A 12746-nucleotide genomic window follows, 5' to 3' on the forward strand; every position below is an offset into this window, starting at 1 on the left:
ATTAAAGATCAAAATATTCAGAGAACCTGAACAAACATCTTCATATATTTTTCAGCTTCTTAAAATTATTTTTTGGTGAAGGGAACAGAGAAAAAGCACTAAATATGTCTGATCAAGTCTAAAACAGCCTCTGTTTTAAAGCAATGACCTATATTAGCCAAGGAGATGAAAGGGGTTGGGGGGGCTGGTTTGGGGAGCTTATGGGGCTGCTTTTTTTTAAACCTGCAGTTCCTTCCAGACCAGCATTAGACAAAGCCAAACAGCTGCTCACATGAACAGGGCCAACTTGTTGCTGGAAACAGAGATTCCCGTCAAGAGCAGACAGAGATGATTACGACAGTCAGCAGAACGGGGATCAGTTTATTGGAAAGAGTGAGACAACATCACATTGCTGTGACAAACACACGGCCTCCTCTGCCTGCAATGCCAAGGAGGCTCCACAGTGGGACGTGGTGGCCAAGAAAGGGAAAAGCATGAAGAGAAGACAACCCAACAGAAGTTAAGTTCACTGCTAGCAGCCTGTAACAGCACCCCATGGTCTGTTCAAGTTTCTCTGCTCTACTTTTTTCAAAGTATGCTATTTCCATAAGGAACATTCAAGAGTGAGCTTTTTATTACTGTCACTTAAAAAAAAAAAAAAAAAAAAAAAAAAAAAGCCTTAGCTATTTACCTACAGAGACAATGGTAAATATCTGAGGCACCAAAGGGCAAAATTAAGATTAGTCTTAAAATATTTACCGAATATCCCCAAAATGACGACTCCTTGAATTTAGTGGCAAAGGAAAGAATTTAGAAGCTTTTCTTACCAAAACTGTATAAGGAGGTTGGTACTCTTCTTCTTTTTTTTTTTTTTGTCTTAAAATATCCATGAATATTTAAAAAGAAAAAGCATATTTTAAAAACATGTATTTTTGACTCTAAGAAGGACTGTTTCATGAGATTTGTCATCTCACTTCCCCACAGTCATGTGGAGGGTTAAGGAACAGCTACGTCACCAGCCACCACCAACTGTCCGACCAGCACATACTGGAAGAGGAGGTTGCAGCGTGGGCAGAAAGGAAAAGCTGCTAGGGAAAGGGAGGATGATCCTCAACCAACTCAGCAGCTATCAAAATGTCTATCAAAAAGCCATTTACGGATCAAGGCCAAAAGCCTTACAAAAAAACTGAAGCGGGGGTAATACCTCTCCTTCTCGCTTATCATGCTGACAATACGGCTCAAAGTGCAGACCTTAATTTTCATTTGGAAACTAAAGGACTGATACACACACAGAACTCAGGGACAGTCAATACAGCATACCCCCATTTTTGTTAGCCTAAATTTAAAAAAAAAGAAAAAAAGAAAAGGCAAGAAAACCAGGCATGCTGCTGCTTTTGAAGGGAAAGGGCTCTGGCCAGACAGCCTCTACTCCAGCTGAGATCCTGCAGACACTCCAGAACGGAGCCTGCTGGCTCAGGACCCACCGCCCCGCGCGGATGGCCACGCTAGCTGCTGTGGTCGGTGGCTCCCAACCTGCCTGGGGCTCCCCAGGGGTTCCCAGTCCTGCCGCTCTCGGGGACAGGGCCCTGCCTGCAGCATGCTGTAGGGCTCAAACACTCCCAACTAAACTCCAGCCTTAGCACAGGCTGGGTGACCCTGATGCAAACTGAGACAAGACCTTGGGTTACAGTCCCTGCTGAGTTTTGGGCTCACCCGGGCCTCAATACCCCTGCTGCTCGGAGGCGAGTTTAGCTAAGGTGGGTAAGATACGGCCTCTGGTGAAAAGCAGGGATTTGTAGCCCCTGCCAAGTTCAGATCCCAATGGAGGCTATAAAGCAGGCGCTTCTGCCGGACACCCAGAGGCGGGATCTCACCTCTGCTGGAGGCACCTGCTCCCAATTCTCAGCTCTGTCTCTGTTCAGCTATAGCCCTGGTCCTGAGACCTTTCATTTCTTTCCTCTTCCTTCTCCCCCCCCCCTCCCAACTCAGGAGCTGTTTATATCCACATAAGTATATTAAGATAAAAATGACAATTCTTTATGATGATAGAGAAACAAAACCCAAATCTGCCTGATAAGCCCTAGATTTGGAATAGTACAAATCTTGCACTACAGCAGTACTTAAATATTTTAAATATACTGACATAATTTGCTGGCTTTGCAGGCTTTTGTTTTTATCATTTTTCTTGAAACGGAAAGTTAAATGGCTCTCTTGCGCTACCTTCCAACACAGAAACCATACCTTCTCTGCAAAACAACAGAAGACTAGAACAGCTATTTTCTTGGTACTCAGCTGCCGACTCCATTAACATTTTCCATGCTCCCAGCCTATATAGCACTTCTATATTCAACTCCCACACTGATAGCATATTGCACCAGCCATTGCAGTGTCCTTTACACCAGCTATTATAAAAGACATTATGAGACAAAGGATCTCTCTATTTCTGAAATTTTGCAACCACTTAGTCAGATCATCCCACCAGAGGTCATGATAACAGAAATATAAGTTTGGAGGATTCTTTATATATTTTATGAGATGTTTACTTAGTGGTATAAACAATCTGTTCAAAAAAATTGTGTAATTATTATTTCAGTTCTCAATATAATTGTATAACTCAGCACAAATAAGTTATAATTTATTTAATGTAAGGTCTTGAGCTTTAGAAATATTCAGCTTCCAGCTGTGTGCATTCCAAAAGAAGAGGAAAATACCATGTTTGAGTATCACACCATCTAGGGCCTTGCCTCAGCTGTGAGCTCAGCTGTGAGACTAATGCAAAGTTGCACTTTGTACATTTCAAACTCCCTTTTTCCTAAGCTTAGAAGTATCAAATTTTTGCATTCTCAAAAGAGTTATGCTAATTCTTACAAAAGAATTTTAGTAAAGTTATGGCAAACACTAAAAAGACAGGAAGTGTTAGAAGTCAGCTATGTAACCTTAATTTCAGTTCACATATCTCATTGTATTATGACATAGCCTGCCATAACATCTCCATTTATTACCCTTTCAACATGAACTCTGCCTCATCCAGCATATAGAGCAGATGGTGATCACTTACTGTTTTATTTCATCCCAGTTCAATGTGCAACCATTGTACTGAGTATTGATAAAAAGCCTGTTCTAAAGACATAATGATTAAATGCCATCCATTTTATGGTGTTCATTACTGTAATGTTCATTTCACAAGTATTAATTTAATTTTTACAGTACCTCAGATGATATATCAATACACTTAAGAATCTAAAGCATGGAGCCATTAAAATCAAAATATGCGCAAACCAGTGTGTTCTGTTTGAGATGCCTAGGGCCTGATTTCTAACATTATTTTTCATTCTGTGCATAGTTTCCATCGACTACAGCCACATCTCTGAGTCCTCAGCACTGGTACAAATCAATCCCACAGTGTCAAGACATACAAACCCAGGAAACACACAGTTAGAAATCACTGCTTAGCTTACTGACTGTAACTGCTTAGCTTGACTGAGCTGGTTTAAAAATTCAAGCCATTGATTCCTTTCAGAGAAGGATCCAGTAGCATTAAGAAAATTACTGGTTTAAGAGACCTTCTAAGCTTTATATAGGAATTCTGTGGCAAAACTGAGAAAGCCTGCAAGCACTTCGAAGCAGTATTTAAATGCAAGTTGGAGGTAGGTTTTTTTTCTTTTTCCCTTTTATTTTGCCTGCAGTATCATTTTGTACACAACTTCCAACTCCTGCAACAAATGAGCTGTGTGCTTCTAGAAACAAATTTAACTGCAGCATTTCCAGTTTGTCTGTTCTTCAATTTTGTAATGTTTAATGTGTTTTTATTTTATACTTTCCTGATTTTTAAAAACAAACTGAAAACAACCCTTACAGAAATCCCCAGGCAGCCTTTAATGAATGCCATCACTAAGTTGCCATCCTTTAGGATAACCAGCTACAGTTGGTAAGAGGATAATACCTATAGAATTCACTGTAAAAACACAGAGAAACCAAAAATCCCCTAATATCTCGTCCAAGCTAAAAGCCTCATAGCATACCTTGGGCTCCCTGTCCCAATCTCTCTGCCACTATTTCTCAGCTGTCCTCACAGCTCCTTATTAGATCAATCTGCCAGTTTCATCCACCCCACTTGTTTGCAGTCATTGGCTTTTTGTCCAGCTCTTCTCAATTTCCTTCCTAGGGCCACATGAAATCTGAACCAGTCCCTGTTTCAATCCCTGTGTTTAGTCCCCTTTCGGAGCTCTGCAAAGCTGCAGTTTCAGGGAAAATCTTGGTCCCCCTTGTCTTAAAATACAGCTTTGCCATTCTGCTTCGGTGGCAGAATTGAACGAGATCCAGTTCTTCCCACGCTCAGACCCACTGCAACACTGCCCAAGTGTTCCAGTAAGATCATTTTGAACATCATTTTTCTGCTTCCAGGACCAGCCTCCTACTTCAAATGGGTTTGTGAAACACCTGAAGGTATCAAAAAAAAGTCTACTTCAGCCCCGAACCTCCTTCATTATGAGAATGGCACTGGCACAACCCATCTGGCACAGAGGACATCTGGGAAACCACAGCACATTCATCTAGTATGAAATCTTCAGCTTTCATTTGTTCTTCACTGAGCTTAAGTAAAATAAGATGTTTTGTCTGTTTTTTAAAAAAGTTTGTAACTTGGCTACATGTAAGAATATTCCTCAAGAGCCAATACTCGGACTAACACTGTTTCACATCTTCATGATCAACCTGGAAGACAAGACAGAGCCTATCCTCAGTGAGTTTGAGGATGACACCAAATTGAGGAGAGGACATCAGCCGGCCAGAAAAATGAACCAACAGAAACATCACAAAGTTCAACACAGGCAAATGCATCTGAGACATCTGAGAGAGAATAAGGCCGTGCTACAGCACAGGCTGGGATCTGACTGGATAGAAAGCAGCTTTGCAGGTAGGAAGCTGGGGGTCCTGTTCAACAGGTCGAACATCAGTCAGCAGGGTGGCCTTGCAGCAGTAAATGCCAGCTGAGAAAGAGTGTAGCAAGCAGGTTAAGGGAAGTGATTATTTCCCTCTGTTTAGCACTTGCTTCCAAACATAGGAAAAATCTATTATCTCTATGGCATGCAGTAGCAGAGAAGCACAGATGCTGTGCAAATATTGGAAAAATGCAGAAAAGCACACACAAAAGTTTGCAATAGGATATAGGGCAAGTAAGATCAATTCGCAGGAAAATAACAGAGGATTTAACTCTACATTTTATTTTGCGTAAATGTAAACAAATTTCAAGCATATGAGGGCAAACGGATGCCAATTTTTTTCTATGAAATTAAGTCTAGCAAGACAAATAGCAAAACTGGCTTCAAGTTTACTCAGCATTTTTCATTCAAAAGGTAAAGAACAAATGCAGTGTTATTTGCTTAAAATCATCCTAATATAACATGACAAATGCTAGAGATCCCTACACCATCCTAACTTATTCTATGCATAGCATATAGTGTCATTCAAAATAGAGAAATTGATAATTACATAGACTTACACACATTTGCTTTTTTGCTACAGATAACATGCGAACAGATCCTTACTTATTCCAGTAGCACAGTTTTTCTAAAAAGCTATCAAAAAGCTGACATTTGATGCGAAAGGCCACAGAAGCAGCTGTGAGAAACCTCTCTGATTCCATATATCATAAATAATAAATAAAAAATGCAGGCATACAGCTCATATTGACAGAAGAAAGCCCAGAGGAGTGGAGAGGAGTCCCAGAAGCTGGTGCCAGAACAGACTTCTCCTCCTCGACACGTTCCTCACAAAAGGGGATTTTACTGTGGCTGGACGGTACAATAACAAAATCAGGACTGAGGGGCACCCATTCCTCTTCTGGTAGACCAAACTGAAAAGAATACTTTATCAGCTGCTGAGAAAAATTAAAACTTCTGTGAAAGACAATTTACTAATAGTTCTCAGTCACTTTGATGAACACATGCAGTTAAAAACAGTCATCTGCATGGGACATAGTAACATCTCTCATCCACACAAAAACATGCACCGTACTGGCAGGTGGAAGTAAGTTACATACCCTCTGTATTTATATATAACTTATTTAGAATGGGATATGGCATTTAACATACAATCCTGAGGCTCCGAAATTCAATGGCCTCATTTAAGAGGATTATTAAGGATGTCTATAAGGGATATCACAAGACAAAAGAGTAGCATGTTATTTACATCATGGTGTGCTGCTGGATATATTTCAGAAAACTCAGGCAAAGCATAAGTGCAACTTAATTGAATCATAAGCTTTTAGTGATCTCAGAAGAAAAGCAGAGGGTTTTTTTTTTTTCCTAGGCAATACAAAAAGATACATGACTTTGCTGCTTGTTCACTTATGGTGAAATATCCTTTATCACCAAAATAATTTAATTTCCTGTCTCTAGTCACCTTACCTATCTGATACTATTTTGATGTCTTTAAAGTAGTAAGAAAAGAATGAAATTTGAAACTAGCCACTTGTTAAATAAATCCGGATAGTAGCAGTGTCTTGACTCCCCAAACTCTTCTTTTAAAAAGAACAGTATTCATTTTGAAGCATATAAAATAAAATATCTTTAAAACTTATTTCTAACAAGAATCAGTAGCAATAGCTATTATTAAGGTTACATGTCCTTTATTTTAATTTGCATATCCTTTTTGCTAAATTTTTATTCTTATGGCTAGCTTTTATGCAGGGTATTTGCCCAAAGATGGTTTCAAAAGTACCAGACAAAAAAGTCTAAATCAGTTGCTGAGGCAACTGAGGCTAAGAAAACATACGCTCCTTTTCCATGTCAGATATGTCTAGATAACTTTTCTTTTGGCAGTTCTAGAACTGTCACACAATTGAACAGAGACTCGGCAGCAAGTTTTATAGAATCTAGCATTTCTCTCTGTGACAGGGCCAAATTTGGCCAAAACATAAGCCTTCAAGAGACAGAAAGAGAGAAAAATTCACCTCTGTGTCATCAATAGAGACTTGCAGCAGATAAATTTGCTTAAGATTTCATGCATTCTGGCCATCATTTTGACCAAGAAACAGAGAATAACCGGTGTTATCATCTACTTTGCCTGTCAGATGTCATGGCTGAGATCCATTTGCTGGATCTATAGGTACCAATTGTCCTAAGAACTTTGAAGGATGATCAGTGTCAACAAGACACTATATATTGAAAACAAGAATTATGGCAATCCATAGATACACATACTTGTCATAAAACATTGCTGAAACCGGTAATAGAGTACTATGGACAGGTCTTTTGCCTACCTTTTACAAAAAAGATGTTTAAAATTCAGAACTCCAAGAAGACACAAAATTATACACCCCTTCCACTCAACTGCAGCCTGGCAGCTTCCCTCCCACATACCTACAGCATGTCTTTGAGCAAGAGCCAGCAGTGAGAAGATACACCTGTACATGAGCAGCCAATGGAACTGTGAAACGGCTGAGCTCTTCTTTCTTTCTTCTCATAGGGACCCAAATTTGGGTCCTTTTTCCCTACCCAATATTCATAATATTTGGAAGAACATAATGATCTACTGCTGTTTCTAATAAAACTTATATTGGCCAGAAAGCTCAGAAGTCACTGAAGAGTACAAGGGTACTAACAAATGGATGGCGAAGGCTCATTTCCTAAGGAAATCAGGGAAAAATATCCAGGGGTTGTGTTTGATTACAGTGTCTCAGCACTTTCACAAGAAGAAAATACTAAATTTTAAAGAGCTCTTGAATCTAGTAAGGGAAGATTTTATAAAAAACAATTATCATAAAAAAATCACACTGGAAGACAGACATCTTACAGTGACAGTGATTATTCTTTGGAACAAACTACTCGGGAAATCTGTGGATTCACTCTCTCAGGATCATTCAGTTCGATATGCTTTAGTGAAAAGCAAGATACTGGGCTCATCAGAGAGGTCGCTAGTAAAATTTAACAGTCCAGCTGAGAATAGATGACCTAGAGGCTTTTTCTGATCTTAAATGCTTCATAAAAAACTAAGGATTTCTGTTTTCTTATTTCACTTGCTTTTTTAATCATAAAAAGTTGCACTCAAAAACCAGGTCAAAATAATGACAAAATGAAAGGTTGCAGGCCCACCCAAGACAGGGCAGCTTGCTTAAGGGATGAGAACCGAGGCTCTGGGCATACACATCATGATAGCCTTTATTTATGGGATTATTTACAGATCTTTTTCCATAGGAGTCATCCCTTTTTCTGCACATAGGATGGTTCTTTTCTGTGGATGAACTAAAAGAAGCACATGCATATAGCACTGAAGCCCCTTTAAGTAATGAAACAGGAAGACATACCTAAAGGATACAAGATTTCCTGAAGGTAAATACTATTACAACCTTTTGACAGCTGAATGATACGCTGTGGAATGAGATCCTATCCCTGCCTCTACCACAGAGTTTCCGAATGATCTTAACCAGGTCAATGAGACCAAACTGTTCACCAGAAATTTCCTATTTTTTCATTTTTTGTGCTAAGCTGGGACCTAGAATCTGACTTGCAAAAGTGAAAAGCACTGAGAGCTACGGGTGATGCAGAGATCTCTGCTTTCAGTATCTAAACAACTCTGTAGTGTTGAACAATACCCTAATGAAATATCTTGTCCAAGGCATCTCAAATTGATTGCCCTAATATCTGGATTTTCATCTGTCTATGCCATAATTAGGTAAAGAAATGTTCACTTATACCAAAGCAGTGTTTTGAAAACAAATTCATAAAAAATTCTGCAGCACTTCAAGTGTTAAAGCACTCACACAGTCACAGCTGTCACAGCTCAGTGTTATCGCTCTTCAGTAAAGGTGTTGAAACACAGCATGTCCACAGAATAAAGGTGATTTTAGGAAATACATTTACCTTGTAATCTGAGTAGGCATCTGTTTTTCAGATAGAATTGTAATGAGCCAAGAAAAGCCCTTGAGAAGTCAGTCTGAATGACATTATACAGACAAGCCATGGAATAAATAGGGAACAGTACGAAATAAACAGAGCACAAAGTAACTACCGAATGCCTAGGGCGAGAACAAAACTTTACAGATAGGGCACTACTCTACACACATTCTTTCTTAAGAATTTTCACTCATTTTTCACTCTTGCTTTTGATACTGGCAGTTAGTTGATTCAGGACAAGGAAGTAGGGATGCTCAATTGGATGGATCACTGATCTTATGAAGTACGGAAATTCTCATTTGGGGATTCTTACACTGAAAAGAACAGGTATTTATTGCAAAGGTAATCTTGCATATTTAATACATACTAATCAAGAATTGCTAGTAGGGCACTGAATTACTTTCCTAAACACAAGGAAAGTTGGTTTATTCTTTCTACTCAATTCAGCACGAGATTTTGTTCATATTACTCAACCACTACATTATTGCTGACTTACCTATTATCTATTAAATAAACATAGTATTCAAGAGGTTATACATAGTGAAGAACAGCAAAAAAACACAGGAAGACCACTTTAAACACTGACGCCTTAAGGACTTGTAATGTAAGGAAAAGTAATTGAGGTTTGAAAAGGCCTGCCTTTACAGGATGTTTTCCATTAGAAATTGAACTCATATTCAATCCAGTTTACAACAAAAATCTCTATAGTAATTGCTACACTGTCTTCTCCTAAATGAAAGAAAACAGTATTAATATAAGTAAAAAACTGGCACTGCTCCTTGAAAATATAGTGCTTCAGATGTATATACAAAAGTACTTCTCATAAAGCTTCAAGTATCCACATCACTCATTAGACTTGAAACTCGTAGGTTCTAACAGGCGCTCAACCAAATATTAAGCTGCTTACATAAGTACCTACCTATGATAAGTACCTAGGAGATCAAAGGAAAGCTTTATATATATGTTAATGGAAACTACATACAGATACCAAAAGTCAGTTCTGTTATTTTATCAGGAAGATCATTTTCAGTCATTTTAGTGTTATTGTTATTCTGGTCTTCCAGAGACTTACTAGAAAGAAAAATAGTATTTTTCCCTGATTTTGTAATAACCTACACTGACATGGCCTTGTCCGTTTACAAGCCATGATGTACAAGGTTATTCTTGTCTGATATCAACATATCAGTATGCAAGAGTACACAAGCAGATCTCCTATTTTCACAGAAGCCAGGCAAAATCTACAATAAAAATCTATTCATTATTCAGTGAATACCAACTGTCTGGGTTGAAGGTACGACCATAGCTCTGTCTCTTCTGCTAGATTTGGGTACCAAGTGTTGAAAGCACAATAAACTACTCCATAATAAGGCAACAGCCAAAGGACACTCAGAGACTTTACCTTATCTTTCTTGTGCATATCTCGGAAGGCTAGTGAGTACAGAGCACTGTACATCAGTGTAACTCTCAGCACCTTTCTTTAGACACATATATGAATGTCCAATTCCTTCACAATTACACGGAGAAATCGCCATCATTAATTGTTTCCAGGAAACACTAGATTACCACCAACCTTGGTCCTTCCAGCTTGGAGTGTGCAGGTCCCATCAGTCACTGGCCCCTGCAGAAGCCTTTTTCTTTTTCTGCACATGTCTAGTGCAGAATCTAGTGCAAATCTCGTGCAAATAATCCAGCTGAGAACTCTACAGAGCTCTCTCTAACTTGCCTTCTTACCAGCAAAACCGCCAAGCTCAAATTTTCTAACCATTCTGCAGCAAGTTCAGTTCTTTATTCCAGGTTCCCTGGGTGTGATCTCTGGATTAAGAGTAGATACTCACTTAACAGTTGATCCCCGGACTCTGCTGAAGACATACCCTGCCCTTTGACAGTCATTTATGCCTTAAAAAAGATCCAACATAAAATTTGACAATTACTGTTAATTAAAAAAAAAAAAAGTTTGAAATACTTCTTTCCCAAGTCCTGTTTTGGCCCTTCTGACAGGATGAATAATTGAATCTTTTTTCACTCTTCAAAGTGTGCCCTTGCTCTGCCCTACAGCACCATTCAACATTCATCCCCTTATGGTTTCTTTAGTTGTTGGACCCTGTCCACACTTGATGAGAAGAAACAGCAAAAACATTACTGTTCTACTTTACATATATTGCTGTACACTCTTAGCTATCACTGCACTTTGCTTTTGGACTGTGATTTTTAATATTATGCCTGTGCTCATGAAAGTACTTTGGATGCCATTTTTTCCTGTGGATTTACCTGCTCTTAGTTTCAGTATCTGCAAAACAGGAAAAGAGGCGTCCCTATCTGGAAGTACGGATCTGCTTGCTCTGATATCACCTCTTCTCTCAGATGTGCTTCTCATTCTCCTTTTGTTGCAGTTAGTCCCTGGAACAACCTTTCAATGACAGCACACACTTTGGATCATTCATGGGACTGTCCATGGACTTCATTTCCCAAATACCATTTTTAGTCTCAGTGCCTGGCATTTTATGGGACTGACTGCTGCATGTTCATTTAAAGCTTGCTTTCTCAAGGCATTCCCAGAAGCATCATCAGAAGCATGCTTCTCTCCTGTCAGCTTTCTTGAGTGACATATTTACAGTTGACCCTTGCTTCTATCTGTATAATTCCTACACTTAGCGATAAATGTCCCATGTCACTCTTCCTCACTTACAGTTTATAGGATTTCGGTTGGAGTGCAGCATTCAAAATCTCTACAAAGTGTGTATGCAACACTAAGCTACATCATAGCATTGAATGAACTACACAGCAGACAACATAAATTACACAATTTTGATTTATTTGTAAATAGCATTTTGCTAGTCAGAGTATCATTATTCCTATTTCTTTCATCCTCCAGGGTGCAAAAATGTGTAATTTCCATATTTCTTCCCAACTACTCATTAGCATTGCATCTCCAGTTTTAAAGTTGAATTACTGGACATTTTAGTTCAGGCCACACAGAACAATTTCCTTATTTCCAAAGACAAACAGCACATACCCAACTCATTTTGAAGTTGTCTGACTTGATATAATGATGATATAAATCATCATAAACCTTAACTGTCCTAAAAAGGTGATCAAGCTTTATGTTTCACATTATGAGAGACCAAATTAAATCATTCCTGTAACTCTATGCTGATCTGCAGCATATTGAATGATGTATTTACAACTCTCACCAACTTCAGTGAAAGCTTAAAATGGTTAGAATTTCTCAAGATCAGACCATTTCTGTAGTGGAGGAGGAACTAAAATTAGATGTAAGGAATTCATTATGCTACAGCTTGTATCAGTCACAGTCTGTGGTACAGTGAAAAAACTGTTGTCTCTTTCAAGATGAAAAAAGTGTAGATTTAATGACTTACCCCTTCTGCCTTTTCCTCTGTGTTGGCCAGCATTTCCTGGAGGGCCCGAACTGACAGGGACTGTTCCAGCACAAAGGTACAGATGGACAAGTCCGGGGGCACATTCTAGATGAAAAGAAAATCCGAGATTCCATTAGTGACAGATGTGCTGAATAGCATTTTCTAATGCTTCTCCTTTCCCTCACTTTCAGTGAATTCAAAAGATCTTCTATATCCTTAAGGCTATGAAAGCCAGTCACATACTGCGCTGCAGGTTAAAGCATAGCCAGCAAGCAAAGGGAAGTGATTCTTCCCCTCCACTGAGCACTGGTGAGATTATCCTTGGGGTACTGGGTCCAGTTTGGGACCCCAGTACAAGAAAGATACCAATAAACTGGAAGCAGCTCAACGAAGGGTCACCAAGATGGTCAGGGCTGGAGCACTTGAGGAAAGGGTGGAGGAGCTGGGCTTCATCTGCCTGGAGCAGAGAGAGGGGAGAGGGGGATCTTACAGCTGT

The 12746-nt window shown here is 39.2% G+C and overlaps 1 protein-coding gene across 1 annotated transcript in view; it reads right to left on the minus strand.

The window, feature by feature from the left end:
* RYR2 (ryanodine receptor 2) overlaps positions 1-12746 on the minus strand; it is a 352195-nt gene that overhangs the window by 318281 nt on the left and 21168 nt on the right. The window contains exon 3 of the mRNA XM_067294572.1: positions 12251-12355. Within this exon, the coding sequence (XP_067150673.1) occupies positions 12251-12355 (105 nt within the window). The remainder of the gene's footprint in view (positions 1-12250; positions 12356-12746) is intronic.

Source organism: Apteryx mantelli, chromosome 3, assembly GCF_036417845.1.
Source record: "Apteryx mantelli isolate bAptMan1 chromosome 3, bAptMan1.hap1, whole genome shotgun sequence".
Classification (NCBI taxonomy): Eukaryota; Metazoa; Chordata; class Aves; order Apterygiformes; family Apterygidae; genus Apteryx; species Apteryx mantelli.